The 27597-nt window shown below is 35.6% G+C and overlaps 1 protein-coding gene across 2 annotated transcripts in view; it reads right to left on the bottom strand.

The window, feature by feature from the left end:
* FMN2 (formin 2) overlaps positions 1–27597 on the bottom strand; it is a 159070-nt gene that overhangs the window by 89232 nt on the left and 42241 nt on the right. For both annotated transcript variants that reach the window (XM_039707424.1, XM_039707425.1), the window contains 3 exons: positions 14625–16141; positions 13439–13583; positions 2921–3008 (listed from right to left, as the gene is read on the bottom strand). In XM_039707424.1, the coding sequence (XP_039563358.1) occupies positions 2921–3008; positions 13439–13583; positions 14625–16141 (1750 nt within the window). The remainder of the gene's footprint in view (positions 1–2920; positions 3009–13438; positions 13584–14624; positions 16142–27597) is intronic.

Genomic DNA, 27597 nt, shown 5'->3' with positions numbered 1-27597 from the left:
GTGTTTTGCATAGTTGATAGATGATTGCAAAAAACCCCAGGCACTGAATTTTCATTTGCGTGAAATCAGAGAAACCACGAGTACTCATTTTTGTACTAATAACAGAGAAAGGGCACAGCAGCTAAAGAGACCAACATTTCTTACAGTTCTAACCTTGCCTGCATAAAATAGATGGGAGTTCTGTTAGGAATTAGAATCTACTAAAAAAATCCCCACAACAACAAAAATTAACCAAGCAAACTTTGAAGCACTACTAGAAAGACACACTAGAGTACAGAACAAATGTGCTCTGATTATTACAACTAATCCATCCATACTGTAAAAATACTTTAAATCAGACAGGTTCTGGGCATTTGTCTTACTAAACCTATTTCCAAAGCTGGAAGCAGACAAATGCAATTCTGCAAGCAGACACTTAACAACCATATAATAAAAGAAAACTATTTAAGATGTATTACAATATACCGAGATCTTCTATTAAACGTCACGTGTGATCGGATATGCAGACAATATTCTTGTGGACAATATTTCATCTGTATTTTTTATCTTAAAAAGCAAATAAAACGATACCAAAAACATCAACCAAAGAACAAAAATTCAAGACATGAAATACAACATTTCACCAGGTCTCAAGCTATTTTAAAGTCTTTGTCTAAACACAATCTGATTTAAAACTTGAAATCCTAAATTTATTAGGTGGATTAGTACCCAGCATAATTGTTTTCCTTTCTGTTCATGTAGAACTTAAACATTTTTCAAAGGCACCAGAAAAATACAACACAGCAAGTTGCATGCAAAACAAGAAACACACTCAGCACTGAAAGTTTTTCTCTCCTTCTGGGTGCCTTTCTGAGGCCAGTAACAAACAAACAGTCAAAAACTTTTCTGTGATTTCCATAAACACTGCATCCTAAAAATATGCTTTATGTTTGATAGAGGGAATATTTACAAGAAAGCTATGAGTTACCTGGTACTACAAATTGTCAGGACGGGGGTGGAGGAAAGTTTCATTTGACTGCATTCCTTATTTATGAAAAACAATTGCTTGTACTGTACTGAGACATGTGTAAATTTATATGTCAGTGTACATCAAACATGGAAAAACCTCAAGACCACTACTAAGAGGCCTACCCCTGGGCTAGGGGATAAAAAACACTGATCACATTTTTACTGTAAACATTGTCATACAACTTTAATATTAAAGATGCAAGTACATCAACTGACTATTTTTGTTAGTGCAGGCACTCAATCATTATTTGAATTTTTGTGTGTATATTCTTGTTAGTATGATCAAATTGCAGCAGAAAATCCTAAATGTTATAGCACTCAAAATGTAAAACCTTTATTTTTAGTAAAGAATTAACAATGTTTCATACATAAAGGTAAAGCTAAATACTTGGGGTTTTGATTCTATAATTTCTACATGGGCTCTATGGTTAGATCACTCAGAGACCTCTTGCATGAAGTGACTCATGCCAGAAATACTTCTGGGCAATATCTCTATTTTCCTTGCCCCCACCATGCAAATATTTCCTGCTCATCGCCACATTTTCTCCATGCCTGTTTTATGTTCTTAAAAAAAAAAAAAAAAGACAGACTTCTAGCATCAACCATTTTCACAAATTCCCCCACCATGAAAAAGTTGTCTTGTGTTTGTTTAATCACTTCTGCACAGCAAGGGAATAAAAAGAACTATTAAATTCCCTTTTGCAAAGACTTGGTTTTAGAAAACAGCTATTGAAAGAGGAATATACAAAATCTGCACACAGCTCTTAGATGATCATGTGTGCTTAATATCGTAATAGGATAAAGGTTAAGAATAATATTGTTTGACCCCTTCAACTACTGACATTCATGCCATGTTATTGTTAGTGTTGCATGTTAAGCAAGCAAATTTTCAATGAACTTGTGTTGGCTTTACCACAGACACAGATGTTAGGCGGACTCCTTTTTTCATAAGGTTCTCATTATTAACTGAAACCAAGTTGAATATTTGACTGAAGGAAAGGACCATATCATTGTTTTCAGATTTTGCTCTATGACTTAACTGAACTACATCTGCCAGCTTTGGAAATACCAAGTACTTCTTGGCGCCAGCACTGGCGCCTTGCTCTATGACTACCATCTTAAGTGCTTCAGCTTGAGGAAGTCTAGTAACCATCAAAACAGTTTAATAAAACCTTAAAACTGTGATTACGAGTTACTCACTAGCTGACAGAGTGCTCTCAAATTTGTCCTATTTATGAATAATTTTGCAAAATAAGCAAACCATAGTAAACTGAATGCATGGCCGTAAATATGTAGCCTAGAAAGTTCACAAGATGTTTTTGTGATTTATGAAGTCTGTGTTATACTTGAAACCACATTTATTTAATAGATAGGCTGGCACTTCACAGGATAATTCAATCTGCTTCAAATCTATCCAAAGCCTTTGGGAAACATAAGGGATGCTCTGAATATAAATGCAATTCCACTTTTCACCTTTTTGCACTACTGTCTCTTACCATAAATGTGAAAAGTATTACACCCCCCTAGAAGATCTCACTTTGTAAAAAATGCTGTTGAAGATGAAAGAATGCCACAGTTTGTGCTAACCCAAATATAGGAACTATTTTATAAAACAAATAAATTAAACACTATAATTAACTTTTCTGGATATGTCCCAAGGTTATCTGAATTAAAATAAACAACACATTCTTTCTTCCTCAAAAAGACCAAAAATCAAAGTGTCTATATTATATACCACTTATACAGCTGATGCTGAAAGGGGAATATAAGTGCAGAACAAGCTATTTTCAGAAAAAATCGTGTTAAAAAGGCCTCATATTAATTTATTTTATATATAAAAAGATATAAATATTTAGCATTTCCAGATAATTAATGATGTGATCTGAGAATAATCAATAGTTGTCTGACTTACCATGCTGAATGTCCTTCATGTCTAAATGAAGGCTAGACATTAATATCCCAACAGCTTGAGATCTTTTGTTACTTAACAACTTGACAACCTGCCAAAAGAAATACAAGTATTATTACATTTGCAGGATAATATACAAGATATTTTGCATTACTAACAACATATTGAAGAATTAGTTCTTTGTAGTCTATATACATATCCAAAAATGAGCAAATTTATTATTCTTAAAATTTACTTCTACTGTATAAACCCATTACAAGTGTATGTAACTTTATCACCTAGTTGAATTTAATTCCAAAAGATTCCCTTCTTCATTAGAAAGTACACTCTACTTCACACTGATGTTACCAAGTGTATGAAACACACTGTCAAATAAAAAAAATTCCAACTGTGTCTATCTTGGAATTGCTTTGGTTTCCAAAACCACACAATGATTTCCATCTTTGATGTAAGTTAAAACTGTGAGAATTTGTATTTTATTTGAATGTTTGACGTAGTAGGCGCCAATATGAATTTTATTTTAAAATGAAAATAACCACGTACACATTGGGGTTTTCTTTGATCACTTTAAGGATTATAAAAGGTCACAAAGCTTTTTTGTTTTCAAAATAGAAAAAAAAACCAAAATGAAGCCATCAAAGTGTCTTGCTTTAGGGGGTTAAAATCAGTGACTAAATAGACTTCCATACATGTTGGTTTTGCAAGCATAAGAGCAGCATGTAATTCACAGACTATTACAAAGGACCCTTAGGTTGTTTGAATTAAACTTGATGTAAATTTTGTATCTCTGTTAGTAGAAACAAGTAATGCCAGTAAAGTACTCTCATCTGTAAAATGACATTATTCTAAATGAAATAATTTTCAATGCCAGGATTCAACAATTGCATAGGAGAAAGAGGTTAATATTTACACAGGTTGCTTAGTTTTACACTGTATTAATCACACTGATGAAAACCTTTGTGAGTCACTTGGAGGAAAAAAGAAAAGACACATAATTAAAACTGTTAGTTCATGTCAGGAACCATATACATATTTTTAAAGTTACAATGCTACTGTTGTACCACCAGGAGGCTGTATCATCTACAGGCCACACTGGCAAAATTATTTAAAAATTAATTAACAGAAAGGAGATTAGAAAAAGTAGAATTAGGTTAGCCAGAGTAAAGAATTTAATGATCCAATTCACATCTTAAAAGCTCAAAAAAGTACTCAGAAGATGTTTGCCCTCTGATTCACTGATTCGTTGCCAAATTTGATTCACTTACATTTTCAGATACAGGTCTGTACACTGACGTTTGAACAGCAGAAGAGAAGGAAAAACCTGACCCTGAACTCTGCCATTGGAACTACTTAGAAAAGGAAACTTGAGAAACACACTGTACTTACAGTATAGGTTTCCTGAGGATGTGGTTGGCTGGCCAACTGTTTAATTTTATTTTTTCCCTTCTTAAATCTTCATAACCATTGATTATGAAGATATTTTATCCCCCTTTTCTTACAGATGCCAAACTAGCTGCAGTGGAGTGAAAATACAACTGTAGAAGCCCTGAAGATAAAGGACTAATGTCTGTGTCTCAAACATGAACAGCCAGATCGCTGTGCTGCCAACCGAGGATCCTTGGTAATAACATGCTGTGAGAAGTAACAGGATGTGGCTGGAGAAGGGGGCAGGGGCAGGGCAGCAATTTTTTGGGACAGAAATCCTTGTTCTAGCTCCTGGAGATAAGCACAGCATGGTACAGTGCACATGCAGGAATGAGGTCAAGAAAAAGGATTGCTGACCAAAAGCCAACCCAGTAGAGTGGGATAAAGACACCTGAGATCCCCTAAAGCCCTCCAAACCATTGCCAGAAAGGTCTAGAGGAATGAACTGTGCAGGATATCTGGTTTGCATAGAAAGCAAGAAACTTATCTCCAGAGCAGGGAAATCTTATCTATAAAAAGTACCCCCATGAAGCTCAGGTGTACATGCTCCAGGACTCTGGACATCCCATTAGCTGGATCGACACTGGGGCAAGGACGAGTGATCTTTCTCCCTCCCTCTCTCCAGTTTCTCTCACTCACTCTACCTCTTTATTCAAAACCCACCACTGTGAGCTTATACTGGAAAACAAGGGAATAACATATCAATTTCCATGACAAGTGTATAATTTGGTAATAAAACTTTGTAAGCTTTTACAGACCTTCTGACTTTTGTCATTGCTTTTTCACCATGAGCATCTACACACTTGTGTGTTCCTTTCCCTTTTGGGGTGGGATATCTCAACAGCAAAAATACTGCTCATTAACCGAAAATTTTAACATTGAAAAACAAGTATATCATAACTGATATTCACAAGGTTAAAGATCTAAATTCAAGGCATGGCTACTCACATCACCTGTCAAAAATTACCAAGAAATTCCTGTGTAATTTTTTAATCCATTTAATATGCGATTTGGAATTTAAAACTAAGATATGATGGTCAGATTTCTTTGGAATTCAAATGTAAAACTAATGTAATTCAGAAAAATACAATTAGGATAACCTGCAGTAGTCTTCTAATGGGCTATAATAATTCTAAATATTTTTTTTTAATGGAACAAAAATTTAATTCAAGCCTGGAACTGAGCTAAAGCTATGTCAATACAAGATTTTCATCTTGTAAAGAGAAGCTGTTATTGATTTATTTCTTTGCAGCTACAAAAGGATTACAAAATAAAGTGGATCTTGGGTAGCAAGGTCTAGATCAAATCTTTCCAACAATTAAGTTCCAATCTGTAATAGCAACCAAACAAGTGTTTTCCATTCTATCAAAAAAAAAAAAAAGAAATTGTGTACAAAATTTCAAAAGGAACAGAATTTCTTCAACTGATGTTGCTACCAAAACGTACTTGCAGGAAAGGCAGAGCAACAAAAGAAACAATATAGTATGTTACATAAAAAAAGTTAAAAACTTCATCCTAAAGTTGTGTATTCCAAAAACATCAAAAAGACTGAATTTGGTAAAGAAGATGAAGGAGGAACTGTTGGTTTCAGCTCCTATCATTATCACTCAACTCCAAAATATCTTGTATTAATAGCATAACTAACTTGCTGGTGCCAGCATATAATGGGAGTCCTTTGTTGCCTCTAATTTGAACTAGAAAACTATCCCAAAGCTGACAAATAAAGTGAATTAAAAATCAAATGCAAACTAATCTTAAAAGTGCTGTCAGAAAACAATAGTCACACAAAATGGAAAGAGCTCATCAGAAGTAAGCTTGTATGTTTTCTGTTCCTCACATTCTGCAAAAACAACATAGAAATGGAGCTGATGTAGGATACTATGTTATTGAGGAGTAAAACAAAACAAAAGAAAATCAAGAGTAAAATAGCTTTGTGGTCTTCCACAAAAAAAACCAAAAAACATTACAGCTGCATTCAGGTGTGAACCTACTTGAACTGACTTGACCTTTCCAAAGGAAGCAGAGCTACACTGATCCCTCTTGGAGGCCCAAAGAACATGGATGGGTTGGAGTCTGCTCTTGGGCATCTCCCACATCTAATTCTTCACCTATGTGCTGTTATATTTTCTTCAAATTGTGGAATCAGAGTTTCTATCTTCCATCAGAATTCTAAAGCTCAGAGAGCTACTAAGATCAGGCTTACAAATACAACAAGGGGATCAACACTAGGGAAAAAAAAAGCAAATTAATTATGCTGTCATGCAGGCTAGAACATGATTCCTGCCCAGGGGGCAGGACCAGACTTAGTGACCTAGTAGATCCTTTGAAGTCCTGGCATAAAAGTCAGCAGGAAAAAAAAGAAGCTGCATTTCTGAAAGTGAGGTGATAGACAGGAGAATAATTAGTTGCTGAGTGCCATGTCTTGATGGTGATTAGAAGCAAAACAAAAAAATACTGTCCACATGAAGAATAAGTTATCTTTGCTGCCAAAATTCTGAACGATGATGATATCAAAAAGGTGACAAAGAGCATGACTGTCAGGTGAATGGGTGCAGAACAGCAATAGATAACACAGTTTCACATAGCAGCTACCAACTTTCCCTGGTTTTATTTAAAATGTAGAGTTTATGTCAACTTCTACACTAATCTCTATTATGCTGTTCATTCCCATTTCAGTCAATTGCATGAATACTAGAGTTTCCTCCAATAGAATGGATATAACAATACAACACTAATTCAGAAAATATGAATATTAGCATAAATGCCTAAAGCAATCCCCACATTTAAAAGTAAAACAATGAAATAAATCAGCTGCATAGTCTGGGCCTACAGGCTACAGACAAGTGACGCCATTTAAAGGCAGAACAACAAAAGTTCGATAAATCCAATCTCTGCAAGATCTAAAGCCTCAGACACAATACACAGCTACTTTTTAGTCTGGATTCTGGAACTCTGCTTTAAACAAATTTTAAAAAAATAAATAAAAAGGAAGCTAGAGATATTATCTGCAGCCTGAAGTCTAGGACAAACTTTCTAATTCTTGAGTGGTCCTCATTGTTGAGCATTAACAAACTACCTCTGCCAAATTTGTTCCCGATTGTTTAACACAAGCAAAAACAGTCAAAGACATATTTAGTGAAAGGTAATGCAAGACACATGTTTGATGAGAACCCTGAAGCAAAAATTATGAAGATTCCTTTTCCCCAGAATAATATTTAGTTAATGCGTGGAATTTTTCAATGATTCTTGCTTTCTATTTCTGATTTTGAGCATTTAGAAAAAATATCCCAAAGTTCTCACTGGTTAAGAAAACATAACACAAAGTCACGTCTAGGAAACCCCACTTTACCAAGACCTGTCACTCATACATGTGGCAGGGAAGAGGCAGAAACAATAACGTTCCAAATCCAATGTTAAGGGACAGGATCAGGGAAGTAATGTAGTCACCTTCTCAGCAGGCATCATGACAAGTCTTTTCTGCAGATTGAAGTGTATTCCAAGTGTAAAATGGGCAATCACAGAAGTGGACCCATCATATCTTCCCCATGTATATCCTTCTTACAGGTATAACAGAATAACATACTATTACAGGTGGGGGATTTTTATGTGTGTTGTGGATTTTAGTTCATCTTTTGTTTGCCTTATTTTAAAGGTAAATTCAGAAGTAACTTCTGGCTAGTAATGGCAACTGTGAGAGTGGAAACGGGGACTACTTAAAGTAGTGTGGTCACTTTGGTGTAGTAGGAGATCAAAAATTTTCCTTAATATCTACAAAATACGCCTAAGCCCCCAAAACCAACACCTGGTCTCAGCTGTGCAACAATATATCCTTGCTGATGGCACATAATGATTTAGCTGAACTCACAGAGCATCAATAACAAAGCCTAATTTTCAGCATCTCTCTGGCTCCCATCCTAACCAAAATGGAAAATCCCCTCTGGAAACGAGCTAGTTTCTTTACCCACTGAAGAATTTCATAATCTATATCTTTCTCTTTCTCATATAGCTTTACATGTAAGTTGTTGACATGTTATGCAAATTGACGAAGTCAAGCAGTCATGTCTGAGACTTTATGCTTGAGGGTAGCAATGAAACATAATATTTACTTTTTGTACATTTCTCTATTAGCCTCTTGTATTATTTAATAAACAAAGCTTTTACCAATATGGATGAGAAACAATTAATATAATTTTGTGCAGTTTTAGCACTAAAATAGCACTGTCTGAAATTAACATCATAAAAATATTACTGTAGGAGTAATCTCTTACCAAGACATTGTTACCCCAGTTAATATTCATAATTGATAACATTAGGTGAGAAAAATACTTAGAGTGCTTAAATTAAGTTAAAAATTAGTTAAGTTGGATAAGCATTGTGTTCCTCAACAGGAGGCTGAGCAATAGTAAAATGTCCCTTACTAAAAAACAAGACCCACATTCTAACTCTAAGGACGGGAGTGGCATTTTATTTCCAGAAGTATTCTCTTCCTTCTTTATGTCCAACTTAAAATTCCAATATCCTGAAATCATAATCTAAATTGTTTCATTGGTACATCTTTTATGCACCTAAGGCTTTTGAAAACAAATGAAATTTCAGCAATCTACTATTTATATTCTGGGGTGGGAGTAGTGTTTAAAATATTAATGTCAATAGATTCATAGTGGACTTTCCACATGAGAAAATCTTTAACATTTTTTTCATTTACGTGATAGATTATAAGCACATGGTCTGTGATTGAAAAGTTCATTGCAGTTACTTTAATAATATTTTCCAAAAGTGCCGTTAGAGGGCTAGCAGTAAAGTTTATAAAATGACTGTTCAAAAGTTAGGGAAGAAAATAACCTATGCAAGTCAGCTCAGTCCATTCTATATCCTTATTATGCTGACTGATATCAAGGTTTTCTGATTATGTACCATTTTCCCACCAAACTCATTCAATATACACTGGCCAATGTTTGCCATGCAAGTATATTCTTAATTTTGAGAATCAATATGAGAATTATCATAAGACCATTTTCATGAGCCTTAATCATAAAGCTATTTTCTGCCTCCTTTACTAATTACTTGTGTTATAAGTGCTTCAACAACTTCTATAAAGCAATTTCTGACACAGGTAACAGCTTAATTTAATAAGTAATCATTATGGACTGTGCTCATTTCATGCAGATGACACAAGCTATGAAAAGGCTTCTGTGAAAAAGGCTGCCTAGCCACATAATCCAAACTTCTATTGTAACTACATGACATATCTGAACAAGACACAAGAGTGAGTTTTACCCTCCGCTTGGATCAAACGTCACAGGTTTGATGAGATTGACAATTTTGTTTAAAGAATCGCCCAGATCAAAACCACCCCAGTTTTACAAAAAGTTTCTGAATGAAATTGCTTTACACAGAATAAGAGGTGACACAGAATTCACAGCTAATATGCTCTCTATTTTCAACTGTCAGATCTCCCCAGTTATTCACTCCTTCCCCAGTTACTTTTCTTAATCTTCCTTTGCCTCCCTCTTCTAGGCTCCTGTTTTCCAAATTACTAGTAAAAGGTCAGAGAAAAATCTTCAGGATTATTCCTGAAGTCCCTCCTAAGCAACAGGAACAGTCCTATAACCTGTAAAGTGTCAAAATTCAAGACACCCTTTATACAGCTAAAAATATACATGTTGTAAAATTTCTCCATAATTCAAGTCTAGGAAACTATGTGGACATAAGCAAAAGCAGACCTTGTTTCCTTTCTTAACACTGGCAAAATGCAGGAGACACAAACTGGGGGAAAAACCCAACCCAACAAAACTTGCAGTCTGAAGAGCTAAATTTTGGTAACGTTATAACAGGCACTTCTAATGAAAGTCAGACCACTTTAATAGGTAGTAATGGCAGCCCCACCTACAATATAGCCTATAAAGGACTTTCTTTGAAGATTTAGTAGGCATTCTCGTTGAGTGAGTCTGCACACATTTACAGCAGCTGAGAATTTGATATATATGCATTAATAGAGCAAAATAAATCACAGTTTGTGCCATAGCACCAAATAAGAGGTGGTAAGAATAAAATCAGCTGCATTCACAAATATATAATAACACTTATTCTTTCTCTAAGGTTCTGGAATGGATTTTAGTGAAACCTTCATTCAATGCTACGTATAATATTGATTTTTTTAAAAGTTTTATAGGTTTATATTGTATTACTTGCAGATGATCATGCCAAGAAAAAAAATTAGAACAAATAGTTGGGTAGGCTGAAATTGATTCATTCATTAACAAAAAAACACCAAACAACCAATCAACTCAGAGCAATAAGAATAATTTTGCCACTTAAATAGTACTCACTATTCAGAAATAATTATATAGTTCATAGCTATATACATACACAACAAACAACCATACACTCACTGCCTTAGACAATGAAAGCCCTGTGTGCAGAACAGCAGTGTACTTCAAAATCATTAATCTTTCACCCACTAAAACATCCCAAAACTATCAAATCTTTCTACAGATTAGCTAGAATTCTCCCTCCTGGCATGTGGAAAAACACATTTTTATTTCAGCTTGCAATAAAAACAGTCTTATTAAATTCATATGTTTATACAGAGTACCGAATACTTTATACATTTGAAAGTTATCTGTACATTTTTTCATTACTACTATTTCCAGTGTGGCCAGTGCTTTACATCCAGTCCATCTAAGCAATACATTCACTCAGCAGACCCTACACATCAACACAAGGAGCAAAAACAATTGCCAGACAAGAGCTTTTTGGGAAAGCAGCAGTGAGAGTCCTGGTTTTGTTCTGTACAGTGCTTCTTCATAGTTCAACAGGTGACAAAACACATCTGCTTTGCATAACATGTCCCTGTAAAAATCACTACAGAAACACCATTTGTAAGATCTTTACAACACCCGTAACTATCATAGAAGCCATGTAAGTCAGTAAGCACTTAAACAGCATTTGGTGCTCCCTGTAAAAACCATACTTATGGAATTACAGTCATGCTTTCCCCAAGTAACTGTTTCTTCTCCTAAACATGGATAGACTTCATTATCCAAGTGTTTACTGCACTATAGATTAAGAGAATTCTAAAATAATGTCCTGCATTCCAAACTGCTGAGATTTCATACGTGGAATATATTTGTGAAGCTGTTCTATTTCAATTGTGTTATGGAAATACTCTGAAAAGCCCTAATTGGATTCTCACACATGAGTATTTAACTTGACATCTGCAATAAATGATAGCTCTAACCATAGTTCTAATGAAAGCCTGTTTATCTGTTTAGTTAATCTTTTCTCCCCAGATACAAGCCAGACTTCTCTATTAGACAATTTCTTTCTGGTTTTGAGAGCAGTACATTTGTTTGACTATCAGAGGAAGAGAAACACAATTATCTTATGTGAATTAAGGTGGCTCACAGGAATGTTTGTCCTGGGTGACAGTAACTACTTGATTGCCTTAAACTTCTGTGTGGAAATTTCTGTCAGAAAAAACTTGCTCTTTTCAAAGAAGTTAAACACTATCAGACATTTTAATTGAGCTTTCATTGCATTTTTTTAAGTTACTGACAACAGATCTAAATTTATGATATTGCAAGAAAAATAAATATTTAGTATTAAAATCCACATATAATGTTTATTCATAATCACTGTCTTTAAAGCTCTTTTTATGTTACAGAAGTAAATAGCCATGATTTCCACTCTGTTGGGAGATTTTCATCCCCAAATCTTGCAAAATTTTCAGGGGCACAGCATCACTTTTGCACTCCCTTTTATACTTAAACCACTACGATAGTAATTAAGCTAAGAATAACCATTAACAACCAGCTTTTTCTACAAGGAGGGAAGAGAAGCAAAGGTCTTGCACTTTGGAGATTTACTGCAGGACAGCAAGATAGCAATGGAATCTTACATTTCCTCCCATCCACTTAGTACAACCTAGTGCAGCACAGGGTAGGTGTGTTTGCACTATCTTTTCTGTCCATCCGTCCATCCATCCATCCTTGTGTTTTATCCAACACTTTGGGATAATCATCCTACCTTCATTACCAGTTCTTTTGCCTGCTGCAAGTTGTCAGCACAGTGAAGCACCTGACCAAAATGTGTCTATGGGGGCAAGATCTCCAGAACTAAGAGGTGGAGAACTCATAGGTCATATTCAGATGTAAGGTTTAGTGACTAGAGATCTTAAAGAATACCACTTTGTATCCCATGTTGGAATAAAGTCTTGTAGAGCGCTAACCTGCATGTCAAAAGATGATGGAAAGATCTACCTAGCTTTGAATTGAGTACAGGAACACAAAACAAAGATAAAACAAGAACTTTAATGGCTTTTTAGGAACCCACATAAGATCATCCCCCTCTCTGACCTGAAAGTTTAATTGAAAATTACTTAGCATACCCCACAATTTTGATTCTTACACAGACACCAAGAAGATTACAGCCAAATAGTCATGTAAACATTCAGATTAAATTCTTTTACTCTGGGGTTTAAACTTCTACACTTTAAAGTATTCTTCCCTTTTTTATTATATTGAACACCATTCTGTGTCATGAAACCGGTTTGATTAATGTTGGATTTTTCCCAGCTGTGCTTGTCATTTATTGTCTATATAAACTTCATATCCTTTATATACATAAACACAACACAAACCTAAAACCATTCTGATTGGTATAACACTAGGAATTAGATTCTGAAGCATAATTTTTCTCTGAAGTCATGGTACTTCATATGCAACTCATTATTTAATGTATAAAATTAATCAGAATAATATATATACTACTCCTTGCACATCTGCAGTCAATTTCAAAGCATCATATATGCACCTAATTATTTTAGTATTATTTTTGTTAAAGTGGATATAGCAAAGATATTTTTAAGAAAATACAAACTTGAAAAGTAATTTATGAAAAAAGAAATATTCAGCCTTTAATATGTACAGCTTTGAAATACATCCTACATTCTCTCCTTCTCTTATTTTTCTATAGTGTGTATTTATATATGGTAACAATTCTACACCAGACATAATTCATCTCAGCTGCATGCAAAATTCTGTCTTTATGTGAAAAAATAACCTAGAAAAGATCTGATATTAAATGAGTACTCACTTGTTTGGTCTTTGTTTTTGTAATGGTGTCCGAAATGGGTTTCTTCCTCTCTTTAACAGCTGTTTTAGAAAACAGTTCTTCAAACTCATGATAATCTATGGAAGGCTCTTCAATTTTTTCCCACACAAGTGAAGCACTAGAATCTCTAAAGTTAAGCAAAAGACCTATGTAGGGCAACGTCAAACTAAATAAGGTCATAAATGGAGGAATTAAAAAAATAAAATAGCAGCAATTTATAAGTTGTTGCCTAAATTCTACTAGCAGCATTTTGATAAAAACTACTGTTGATTCTTCCTCATACTTCTGGGTTTTCTTCTTTTTTCATGTGTGATACAGTCAGGCTTACTTATGTTCACCCACTCTACATGCCTAGGAATAAAAATAGGCTGTATATAGGCTATAAAAATGTACAGACATGGACAGGAAGAGAAGTAGAAATAGACAGTTATTTACTGACCACCTGTGCAACAGTGACAAGAACTTGAGAAGAAAGAATAAATTCATTATTAAATAACAGCAGATGGGTTTTATAATTACTACTCAGAGATATAAGAAAAATACTTATAATGAAAGTTTTTTTCACGACCAGCAACGATCTTTTACAAAAACCCCAAAAAACATCAACAACAACTGAAACGAAGTCATATAAAAGTAGGGGCTATCAGAATCGCTTTATGCAAATAAATTTCAGATTGAATCTGAATCTGTTGAGTGTACAAGGTGGAAAAAAAAGTATTTCAAGGTCACTGAAGAAAGGAAAGAGAAGGATAGAATGTGTTCAGCATACATTCATCTAGAAGGGAGACACTACCAAAACTTGCAAGATGCTCTAGAGAGACCAATGCTACCTTGAAATTTGAGGGGAATCACAAATACAACATTTTGAAAAAAATTTCACAGAACACTTGGTGGCACACCATCATCCTCAGATCTCTTATCCACATGTGATATGTAGCCCCAAAGGACACTGAAAACGCTACCATGAGAGAGCTTTCATGTGCAAATAACTTTTGCACGCTTTAAAGAAAATGGGCACCCTATTTATATATCCAGCTATACATAAAAACCTGCTTGCACTGATGTTCTCTCAAAGACCTACATAGCAGGAAAGACTTTTGCTAACGATGAACAATACTATCAAGACAGCCAAAGCAAAACCACCACTGTACATATCTCTATGACTTACCTTTTACTGTGGAGCTGAATTCTTGTCCAGTAAAGAGGCTTCATTGGCCGAGAAGGCTCTATTACATGTTTCCTGCTCCCTTTCTCCTGATTCATCCCCATTGCAAATAAACCAGATGGTAATGGAGGAGGAAGAAAGCCCTGTGGGACTGCTGGGTAGCTGCTGCCCTGGACTGGTGCTGGAAGGGGTGGTGCACTTCCAGGCAATGGTGGTGGTGCCGGAGGAGGCATCCCCAACCCAGGCAAAGGAGGGGGTGGAGGGACACCAGCACCAGGCAGAGGTGGTGGAGGGGGCACAGCTACACCAGGCAGAGGTGGTGGAGGAGGTACAGCTGAACCTGGAAGAGGTGGAGGAGGAGGTACAGCTGCACCAGGCAGAGGTGGTGGTGGAGGAGGTGGTGGCGGAATGCCCCCTCCAGGCAGAGGTGGGGGAGGTGGTGGCAGTCCTGCTCCAGAAAGCGGTGGTGCTGGGGGTGGCAATGCCAGGCCAGGCAGAGGAGGAGGTGGAGGAGGCACACCAGCTCCAGGTAAAGGTGGTGGTGGTGGAGGGGGAGGTGGGATACCCCAGCCGGGCAGAGGAGATGGGACTCCTGCTCCAGGCAAAGGTGGTGGTGGAGGTGGTGGAGGGAATCCAGGACATGGAAGGAAAGGAGCTGGAGGCACCGTTGCTATCTCCCCACTTGGCAAATGTGGAGGAGGAGGGAGAGGTGACATTGTGGCACCTGGGAAAGAGTGCTCCAGGCCTGTCACTGCTGAGACAGCAGAGGAAGGGAGTCCTGAGCCAGGTAGAGGTGGTGGCAGTGGTAATCCTGCCACAGACATGGGAGTAACAAAGGAATGGCCATGTGCTCCAGACAGGGAGGCAGCCTGTTCAGTCACTGGCAGTGATGGAGGAATGCTACATGTGGGCTCTGGGGGCAAGGAAGAGGGATGTTCACTACAAGTTACATCTACAGTACTTAGAGGCTGATGGGAAATTGTCATTTCAGTCTCTCCTTCAAATGCAAGGGACAAGTCAGCTTTGGGTCCTGGAAGAGGTGACTGCGGTGTACTCTGTACTGATTGGCTTGCATCCAGTGGCACTGAGATTAGCTTCGGTGACAGAATTAAGGAGATTTCAGAACAAAATGTGGGCTGTAGTTCTAGAGCTGGCAATTGCTGAGTAGGCCCTTCACTTTTGCCCCCTTCTAAGTGTGGTGGTGGGGCTGGCTGTGGCAGTGCACTGGCTGAAGGCATTGTATGTGTTAAATAATCCTCTGTTGGTGACGTTTGTACAGATCTCGCCTGTGACACAGTCCTGGGTGTGGTCTCCTCTTCATTCCTTTGAAGAGTCACACTGCTGAGTTCCCCAGAGTCTGCATGTGCGTGCTCATTTTCCTGCTCCCTCCCAGCAGTCTGTACCTCTGCGGCAGGAAATTGTTTCTCTAGTTCTGCAATTTTTGTCCTCAGATCCTCAATAGTTTGCTCAAGTTGTTGGATGACACTGGCACGCTCCTCAGATTTCACCTCAAAAGCATCCTTTCAAAGAAAACAAATAATAAGCTCAAAAGAGGATAACATTCATCACTACATAAAAATTAAATTTAGGTCAACAATAGTATTCCAGAGGTCCAGAAATAAGCTAGTTATGTCAAGGCTTTAAAAAGTGAAGGAATCATTTTGGCTAACTACGTTTTAAGTGGAAGAAGACAGTTTAGGAAACTTACTTTTTTATATATGACACTACCTTCGACAGCAAAAGCATATTTTAGACTGTGATTACACTTGAAAAAGGAAAAATCAGTAGCAACCCCTCCCTCCCTGCAAATATGCTGACTGAGAAAACAACCAACTGCTGAGCACAAGTAGTGCAGGCATTTGCCTACATGTGGATATGAAGACATAGTGGTGGGAGGGCTCAACATTACTTTAATTCTGTTAATTGAAAAAAATGTTAAGTGTTTCTTTAAAGGCATCACCATGAGTGGCAGACTCAGCATAGTATTGACTGCTGCATTTCAATCTACACCTTAATGATACAACACAGATCAGGAATGCAGAACACTATCTTTTGGAAAACAGCTAAATCTCAGAACAGAGTAATTATGCTTTTCTCCAGCCAGCATGACTAGGAAAGAAAAGAAGCAAGAAAAAACTAAGGGAGAACTTTCATCCCACCCCAAACTGATAACTCTGCCAAGAGACAGACTGTGATAGGAAATATTCCTGCCTGAAATGATTATTCTGTACTTGACAGGTTTCACATTTTTCTCTCTTTCTCTAAAGCATCTGATCCTGCTTGCTGTAGAGTGAGTAGAGGAACCATTAACCTTAAAGGCACATTAATTCCTACAATTTTAAAGAAATACTAGCCAGCATTTCAAGGATTTACTTGAATTAAGTTGGTCATGCAAGATGTTTCACTAGTGGTTACAGCAAAACTTGTTTAAGTGCCTTTTTATTTCCTTTTACCAAATCATATGCATCTCAAATGAGACCATAGTCTTGCTTAATAGGAAATATTTTAAATATTCAAATTATAGATTTTGTAAAGAAGCCGACAAATAAACATACAATACTTGATATACCAATTGCCTTGATTTGTTTCATGGAAACATTTTTCTCATCTTCTGACACATGCGCAAGTATTAAAAGTAATTTTTTTTTTTTTGGAAAAGAAAGTTATAACTTCAGCTGGGGATTGCTAATAAAATAATACTTAACAGTTCAATAATACTTAAAAAATATTTCTGCAGAGGATTGGTTTTCAGCCATAACATTTCAATTTCTTATTTATCTTAGAATTTGTTAATTGTCCTAAAGCAATCCCAGAAGTAAAACAGCAAAAACATTTAAGCCAGTAATTGCTTGATTTTGAAGTACCCTTATCAAAAAACTTACAATCTCTTCGATTGTTTGAACTTTCTGGAACAGCAATTTGAACCAAAAGTTGTATATTACAACTAGGTCCCCCTGCCACAGGTTGACAAAAAATGTAAAACAAAGAAAGGAACGTGAAAAAATGAATAGTGAAGGAATTAACACAAACAAAATAACAAACAGTATAATAAGACGGAAAAAAGGTTGAGAAAGACATTTCCATTACAAATTACTCATGGTGCTTCAGTCCATCCAGTTTCCTTTAATAACTCAATAGTTCATAGCAGCAACAGTTTTGTTGAAGAATTTCTTAATAAAGGAGGAATACAATATTGTTTATCCCTTTGTTTCATCTGCTCTTATCCCCCTACCAGTCACCTGCAAATGCAATAAGGCCTATCAGTTCTTCAAAAGGCAACACTATCAAAGGAAATGTGTTGCTAGGATTATTAAGGCCACACACCAGTTTTCAGCTGAGATCAAATCCAGTTTCCCCAGACTGTAATTCTCCTAAGCTCCCATTTTATACTGTAAGAACACTCCACAAAGGTTTTATAAGAGATACAGTAATTAATTTCCGTCATAAACAAACTGCTGCCAACAGGATTAGGCACAATATTCAATGGCTCTGAAGAGATTTGCCTTAAAAATGGCTGATCTCAGACCAGTTCACTGTTTTAAACACTCTTTTACTTGGGAGATTAGATTCAACTTTTAACAAGAAAAAGAAGTAGTTCTTGAATACTGTAATTCTATGTTAGTTGCAGGAAATACCTAGAATCCACTCTTCTACAAGACAATTTGCCCTGCATATAATGAAATTTCTTTCAAGAGAAGAACTATTTTATAAAGTTTTTTTTAAAAATGAGCAATGCACTGAGATGAATTAGCAATGCAAACAAGAAATGAAAATGTCCTGATGAATTAAAGGGGCTGTTTTTCACCACACCCTAAGAAGCAGCATTTCTGCTAGCCTCAAGATACAGCATTTCAAACAAGCTGGTGATTTCCTATCAGGTTATACCTAACAATCACCAACATATCCAGGTTTTCATAGAAACAACATCAGTATGAACAAACAAGACTTTGATGTGAATGAAGAGATATTTATCCAGAGGATATGATGTACTTGAATTTATTTGGTCTAAAAAACAAGGAAACCAAAAGCAAAACAAAACACAGCCCCAGTATTTATGTGTTGCAATAATTATTTTAGACAGACGCATTTTTCATTTAGACTTTTAAGATGTCCTCAGAGCAGTTTAATTGTATTTTTGCCTTTGTCCTAAAGTTGACCTCTAGATTTGAAAGGGCTTATCAAACAAGAATGAAAATCAAAACTATATAAATCCAATCAGAAATAAAAATTTCTCTATTTCCTTAGAGAATAAGCAAGAGACTACTTCATTTTTCACACATGCAAAAGATGGTCAAAAGCTGTTGACAAGGACCAGAAGGCTGAGATTAAGAAAACCCACACACACACATAATGAAAAGAAGCTTCATTTTCAATCCAGAGGACATTTCCACAGCAGAAACCTATGGGGTTTAAAAGAGATATGAGGAAACTCTGTCTTGCCTAAAGTTCTTACCCAGGACCCAGGTACTGTGGAACAGTCTTCTTTCTGTAAAGAAAGAAAGAAAGGTGGAAGCTTAACCCTTGCTTTATCCTGGTGGCTTGAGTATGAAAGAGTGAGCAGGAAAAAACATTTCAGAGGTGTGTGGCTAAAGAACAGTGCCCAGCTTTTCTCAAACAGGCTGTACATGTTCCACGTGCAATGAGTTGGATGCTCAATCTGGGACCAATCTCTGGGTTGCACTGATAGGACTGTTTGTACATGGATCTGGAAATATTTGCTTTGCTGGCTAAAGGTTGTACACTTGGATCTGCACATGTACATTACATAGAATTCATTCCAATCTTGTCATGTTTTCCACATGTGCATTTCAGATGTCCAGCATAAAGCTGATCTATGTAGATAGAACGTGTCGAGGATCTTCAAACATGTAAAAGATCAGAGTGCAGCTACCTCCTTCTACAGAGTTGACAACCTAGTTTGTCAGATGAGTGACTGAAACCTATAGACCCTTCTATAACTAAATTTCCAGGCAGAAAAAAACCCCACATCTGTAAAAGTTAGCCTGGTCTATGTGTATATAGATATACAGACATGTGTATGTATAATATACTTGTCAATATTTTTATAACTTAGCTTTCACTCACTTATATGCTTTATGAACAACCATAAAGTATCTTTTTTAAAAAAAAACAAAACATAATGACAGTTCCTGTTGGTAATTTTGGCATATTTGAAAAATAAAGGTGTGTTATAGCTTTGTTTTAGAAGTTAATACCTTATGCTACAACAAGTCAAAAAGTTGCATCAGCAGTTTGATAATTTTCAGCAGTTGTCACTTAGAGTCATGAAATTTCCTCTCTGGATGGAATTTATATTTAGATGATAGGATTATATTTGCTTTATCTTTTTTTTTTTTTTCAAAAAAACTTTTTAGTTTCTCTGCATCACATTTCATGAATCAGAGGCTATGCTACTACCTAGTTGCAAGAACACACAGGATATAGAAGCATACAGTTAAACAGAATTAAGATGGCAAAATAAGGCCCCTCATGTCTTCTAGTAAGTGTGCCTGGAAGCACTTGGAGGTACTAGCAAAGCACAGGAACTTGGAAGGATTCTCTTTCCAACGGCTCTGTTAATAAATGCTGCTTTTCTACGCGAAGTGAAACGTTTTTGAACACGCACGCTCACCGAATGGCACAAAGTAGAGCCACAGTAAGAATTTAATTCAGTCAGAGAAATGTGATCTCTATTCAGGTTTCTCTCTTTAAAGCTGTCTCATTTTCAAAGCTACTTCTTGCAACTGCAGATCAACCTTAAGAAAAGGAGACACAACATTTAACAGGCATTTTTAGTGCTACAGTAATTGGCAAATGAGAAGTACTAGTGGAGACTTGATTTGCATTCAAACAAAATAGCATCCATTTAATTAATTCTCACATTTCACTTAATCTCAAGGCTCATTGCAGCATTTTTACAGCAGCAGAAATTGAAACAAAAGTTGGCAAACTTGCCAATACTATCAGGGAGAATTACTGAAGGAGTAGAATTAGTATTGGGTACTAGTTTCCTCCTCAGACTACCTGATTAAACCTTTTTGAGTGAAGCTTTTACTATTCTGAAGTTGCACATATGGGAACAAGGGGTACACTTTTTCACAATAGTCCATCTTTCTTCCTACAGCCACAAGGAAGTGATGCTCCCCAGTATAGCAATGAACAAGCAAGGCCTGAAGCAAAAACAGTGTTGTGCATTGCCCTGTCTGAAGTCATAAAATTTATCAAATATGTGAGAGCTGCTCTTCCACTCTGTGACACATTGCAACAGATGGATTACACCAGCCTGCACAAGGCTGGCAATGGACTAGGTAGCTCTTCCTGTCCTAAAGAGCTGGGACATGTCTAATCAACCTAGTGGTTTTGTCACACCTATCATGTGTGACAAAAAACCCCCAAACCATTACATGCAGAGATCAATAATTATTGAAATTCAAATAGTTCAAATAAACTAACACAAAATCAACAGGGAACATACACCCTTGAAGAAAGATGCATGCATTGCAAGTGCTGACTTGGAAAGCTTGAAGTCAGAGGAAAAAAGAGCTTAGATTCTTGAAGCTTCTGTTCCTGAACAGTTTGAATCCTTTATCCCTGAGCTAAGCATATTTCAGAGAATAAGATCTCAGTTCTTTACATTACCCATTTAAATAAATAATCAACTTGAGATACATCAAAGACTAAAAGAATTTTCTCTCTTTAAGGTGTAACTCTTAACCTAGCTGGAAAATAAACTTAGGCTATCCCCAGGTTTTACTATGATAGAAAACTCAAAAGAATTTTCATAGACTGAAGACAAGACAAGGTAAAATAAAAATCTCACAGAGCCACTGACCACCCTAGGAGATGCGCAGGAATCAAGTTTAATTACTGTAGTATTACACAGCATTACTTTAAACCTTCACAAATAACTCTTGTGGAAGCTTAACCCTCACTTTATCCTGGTAGCTTGAGTATGAAAGAGTGAGCAAGACAAAAATACAGTGAGAGGTGTATGGCTATAGCACAATCCCCAGCATTTCTCAAACAGGCTGTGCATGTTCCATGTGCAATGAGCAATCTCCTGACTATCCAGGTTGAAAAGCCAGCCAAAAAATTCCTGTCAAATTTTGAAGGTTTCTGTCATGGCCTAGATGAAATTTCATTATTAGGGAGGCATGAAACAGTACAGAAATTAATAAAACTTCAAAATGGATTTACTATCCACATAGCTTAATTTTGCTCAGAAATTCATTTAACTGTTCTAACACTCATCCAGCATAAAACAAGTATGTAAATGAGACTTGGTACTGAAAGAAAAGCTGAACTTTATTAATTTTAGTATAACATTATGTTACCTGTTTCTGGTGTCTTTTATTTACTGAGCTGTAGATTGCAAAGAGGCTGCTAGTGCTAGATAATTAGAACCTAGCTACTGTCAGCAGTCCATAAGCAACAGGTAGCTTGAAAGTCACAGATTTCCTTAAGAGTTGTGATAAAAACTGTCTGGATTTAGTTTCTCCTCAATATTAGATTGCTTACTGAAATGCCTGACACATGATTAATTGCTTCCTTTCTTCTGTCACCTTTGTTTTTTTCTAAAGTATTTCAACTATTATACTAAAGTGTTTGGGTAGTTTTCCTGTGTATCCAGGCCAAGGCAACAATTCATCTCATTCTGTTAAAACATAAAATCTGGCATACCTTGAATGTTACTGCTTTGACATATTAGAGAAAGGTGTTGAACTTTTTCACACCAGACCTTTCCCTGATTTTCAATTCCAGTTGAAACTATCCAGCAACCTGGAAAGCAGTCACTGTGCAAACTAATTCTATTATTATTTTTGTGCTCTTTATATGCAACAATTGTAAGCTTTTATGCTAGAAATAACAATATAGATTCTATGAGCCGAAATGTGAACATTAATGGTTTAAATTTGAAGGGCTTGGAATACCTTTTATCTCTATAGGGGAGAGCAAGAAAGGTAATGATTTTTCAGATGAACTTTGCCACATCCTGATAAGCAACTGTTCAGAGTATGATACTTCTACACAGTACTTGCCCTTTTCATCCGAGTTCAGCCAGACCACAAAATGGGAGGTTCACATGCTGCTTTTGTCTTGAGCTTCCAACAGGGAATAAGCAGCAAAAAATATCCACAGTAAGAATAAATCTTTGTAGATACACTGAAGCATGAGCCTATTACTCACAACAGAACAGGTTTGAAGAAATGGAAAGAGTCTCCACAAACTGTATCCATGAACATGCTGAAGGCAGGGGCCTGAAAGTCTCTCATCTGTAACTCTAACTGTGAAAGCTATATTAGAAATAAAGCTGTATCACTTTGAGTGAAAGAAACTTAAAAAAAGTCAATCAAAATCAAGTAATCAAAATTGAGCTTTAAGTATTGAGAAGTTAACTAAAATCTTCCTGGTATCATGAACATTAAAAAAAAAAAAAAACAACAAACGCAATTTGTATATTTAGAAAAAATTAAATAATGATAAAGAGCAATTACATATTCTGGAATATGCAAGTTACTTTCTATGAATAGTTTTGGGCTTGCTCTCTAAAGAATAAATACAAAGAAAAACAGGTATTCAAAATACAGAAAAGAAAATAAAGTGATTTTACTGCTTTTATTTATACTAACTTAAGATGGAAAACATAATAACTTTTGATCTAAATGTAAGTAGAAGATAAACTGGTTACTCTGTCTTGTATCCAAAGAGCAGAAATTATTCTCAGCCTTACTTTTAGGGTCGCATTTAGGTTTGGCGGTACATAATTGCTTGTTTAGTTTTCTTTTCTTTTTAAAAAAAATAATTATTTAGGGCATTTTTAAGTTAAATGAATAGTTCTTTTTACCAAGAAAAGCATTTCTTATCTCCCTTCCACATAGAGGGTCCTGTTGAAAATCTCAGGATTTACATCACTAAAAGGTAGCACCTGATATTTAATGCCAAGAGAAATATAAGAAGAACCTGAAACAGTTCTCACTTTTGTGTGGATGAGGTCTCTCAAATAGTTTAAGTCCACTTGCCAAATGAAATGTCCTACTAGGAATGTTGCAAGAAGTTTTCACATACTATATGTACACACACACAGACTTACACACATACACTTTTTCAAACTGCTTTCCAGTATTTAATGTAATTTCTTCATTTGTTCTATTCAATTTCTGTGGAATTCTTTTTTCAAAAAAGCTTGCAAAGTAAATACTATAGTACCAAAAATATTTGACATAATCCAAGTACAGGATGTTACCATCAAACAAACAAAATCTCTTACCAGTAGTCTCCAAAAAATGAGAGAAATTTCATAAGTAAATAATGGAACATACAGTACAAATCTTATTTTGGTACAAGAGGAGTTTATAGATTTTAATCTGAAATAGGATTTCTGGTTTAAAGAATTTAAGAAAAAAAAAGTATTTTAATAATTAATGAATATAGCTCATAAATTTTGCTATAACCAGGAATGTATAGATGGCATAAGCACTACATCAAATTTATCTATTTTCATGAGCAGGAATAGGGAGGAGTCAGAGGAGAAGAGAGTAAACAATTTAAACAGAATTTTCAATAAGTATATACCTATCATGCATTTGTATTCACTGCTCCCTAAGGGAAGTTACAGTACTCTGTTATTTTACAAGAAACTCACTGTAAAAGGCAAGAGAAGAAGTATATTAATGCTCAGAATCAAACACAGACAGAAAAGTGATAGTTCTTTCTATGCAATCCCTATCCCCTAGTTCTTTTCCAGGAAGTGAAAGTCTCTAACATTATAGTCAAGGATTTAAAGCATTGCCAAACAATTCATGTTAAAATAAATTATTTTCTCAGTTTTACTCTCATTCTCCTTTTCCTCCCATCAATTATTGCCCAAACCCTAACATTGATGCTGCATGCCCAAGAATTTGTACCTAAAATGACAAAAACCCCTTTTTTCAATCAACTTTGTCTAAGTATAAATCATAGTCAAGACAAAAAAAGAAGAATGCCCATTATGACAAAAGGATGCAAAAATCTACATTTTTATTACTCTTGTTGTTAATATTATTAATATACATTCTCATAAAATCTGTGATGAAGCAGCTGTGAAATTAGATTAATTGCAAGAATTTAAACCACGATTTCTTAAGAATTTTAATCAATGCCTGAAAGGACTTGAATTAGGAGTAACTCAGAGGAAATTCAGGTTTTTACAGTGCATATTTTCATCTCTTTTGGCTGTTATCAACACAATGAATCAGAAACAGAGCATTTTACCACTGACTAGGCAAAGCAGGAAATACATACTACCATTACCTCATACCCATGCTCAGAGATGAGCAAAGTCCTGAGAAAAACCACCAAACATCAAAACTAACCTTGCTTGGAGGAGGACATTGGTGGAAAAGAGTTTGTACATCATGACTTCCTAATGTTCCACTCAACACTGAACTGTGCTATGATTTTTATGTGTTTCAGATCTATGATATATGGCTGTCTCAATAAAAGTGGAAAAAGAGAATAAAGAATCTTTGAAACTAAAATGAGCACGGAAGTAAAACTTCATCTTGACATTAACATTAAGAAGACAGATTAGAGAAAAGAAATTTTAGTCTCACCATGACTAGGAGGAAGAGTGCAAAAAATGGGTTATTGCAACTCCACTGAAAATAATAAAATGTATTGTTTCTTTTAAAAAGGCAAACACTGCCTTCAAGCAAAATAACAGAAGTCAATCCAAGTATTGTGAAGTCTGGATATAATACAAAACACTAATATTTGTTCTGAGAATTAACTGCTTACATTTTTTTACCACACAGGCATGACATTCTATACTCCTGTTTTTTCATTTAAATATGTCGTCTGTATTTTATATTCTATGTTTTTGTCAATTAATTATGTCTGACACAAGTTTTTCCCTTTTATTTTTTCTAAACTTCTGCCTCATCCTAACTAAATAGAATATGGGTTCACGATTGTGGTTGAAGAAAAAAATTTCATCTTCAACAGGATATTGACCTCTTTATTTAAATGATAGTAATTCATTGATAAGTTTTTAATTATCACTTCAAAGAGAGTCATCCAGAAGACTGGTAGGCCAAACCAAATGTTTTCATTTCACTGTTTAAAAAAAACCAAACAACTAACTAACCAAAACAACAGTGACAGAGCAGTGCTTTCTAAATATTTAGTGTTTTTCTGGATTGGGAAATTGGAGCATCTGCTTTGAGAGAAGCTCAGGTTGCTAAATTTTAGTTAGATTAAACAGAGCAAGTGTAGGTACATTCTAAAGGCTTATTAATTAGCAGAAAGCCACTCCTTTGACTGTGACAAAAACAACAACAACAAAAAAAACCAAAAACAACAAAACAAAAAAAAAGGAAAAAAAAGAAAAGAAAATTAAAATTCCTGCTGCAGGGTGACTGCAGGACCGCCTGGAAATGACTTGCAAGTGCCTTGCAATCCATTAAAAAATACTTAACTGCCATCTAGTGGCTGAGTAGGCAGACTTCTTTAGGGTGTCCAGACTCTAAAGTACTCCTCTTCCCCCGTTTGTGATATTTCTATTTGTCTTCTCATCCTTCTTGCACGGCCAAAGAAACCCCCCTCTTTTCCTACAAACATTGTTTCCTTTCTGTATGTTTCTGATAAAACATTTACTCTGAATGCTAACAAGAAAACACCATCTGTCTACATATGATTCCCGAAATTCAACTGCTTAAAGCTAAGCTACTCCAATTCTAACATTGGACCTGCAATTAGAATGTAAGTTCCTCCACATCACATATTACAAATCTGGCTTTACATTTTGCGAGATAAAAAACCACAGAGAAATACCTCTGAATTTTTTTTAACTTTTTGTTTTCTGAAATTTGGGTATGGTGGCATGATTTTGTAGAAAGTTTACATTGGTACAGTTCTTAAAAGAAGATATATAATTCTATTCACTATCAGTTGGTTCATATGGAAACATCCAAAAATATTCACTTCTTTCATAATCCTTTATTTCCTCAATGAGACATCTGTATATAGTAGATCCTTTTGAATATGTCATCAATTTTTTTGGTTGGATTTTTTTTAACCCAAATATCTAACTTATTTTTCCCTGCTGAAGTCCAGGACTCTGGCAGTCATACCTTTGTAGGAAAATAATTGTTTTAGAGTAACTGTTTATTGCTTTCTCAAGCCTTCTCTTCCCCTCTTCCCCCTTACAAAAAAGTAACCTGTCAAAAAGCAAAAGGATGGAAGAGGAATGACACTTCTTCACAAGTTTTTTTCTTAATAAATATCTCAAGAAATAACATGCAGAATCAGGCAGTTAAAAATGCCACAGCCACAGAGCTGTTTGTGAGCGAACCAAGAAGAAGAGTTCCCAATTTTCCTCAGGTTCCTGTTTAAGCCAGTGTTTCACTAGTCTTGTCTATAGTTGGTCTATGTGCTGATGAAAACCATTTAATACCAAAATAGAACAGGCTTTATACCAGACTACCAGTGTCATAACAGTCTAAATCAGGTTTATAAAATCTCACCTTTTTAAAAATTCTTTTTTGTACTTCACCATTTCAGACTAATCTTTCGTCTACCTTCTTTATCTTACCTTCACTTGTAAAGAATAATCTCTGAAATTTCTCTTAAGAGAGAGTTTTGGGCAGCATGCATGTTTCTGAGACAAATTCTAATGGTGACATTTTATAATAATGAAAAGTAAATTCCAGTCCCACCAATGTTTTATACTTTTTAAACAGACTGACTATGTATTTATCTTAAAGGATTTCAGAACCTTTTTTCTTGTATTACTTTTCTTGTATTACTAAGTGTCAAAATTGGAACATTTCCAATCTCACTAAGCTATTACCCTAAGGAATTACAATAAGTCATAGTCAAAAACTAGCATAAGAAGAAAGGTCCCTATGGAGAGAGGAGTTACATAAACTGGGGTGGTTAGAAATATTCTAGAGATACACTCCATGAGTCTGTTTTTATATAGCAGAAAGTATCAAGA

The sequence above is a fragment of the Passer montanus genome, unplaced genomic scaffold (genome assembly GCF_014805655.1).
Source record: "Passer montanus isolate IOZ18808 unplaced genomic scaffold, ASM1480565v1 scaffold2, whole genome shotgun sequence".
NCBI lineage: Eukaryota > Metazoa > Chordata > Aves > Passeriformes > Passeridae > Passer > Passer montanus.
This window is presented reverse-complemented; position numbering and strand designations above follow the sequence as displayed.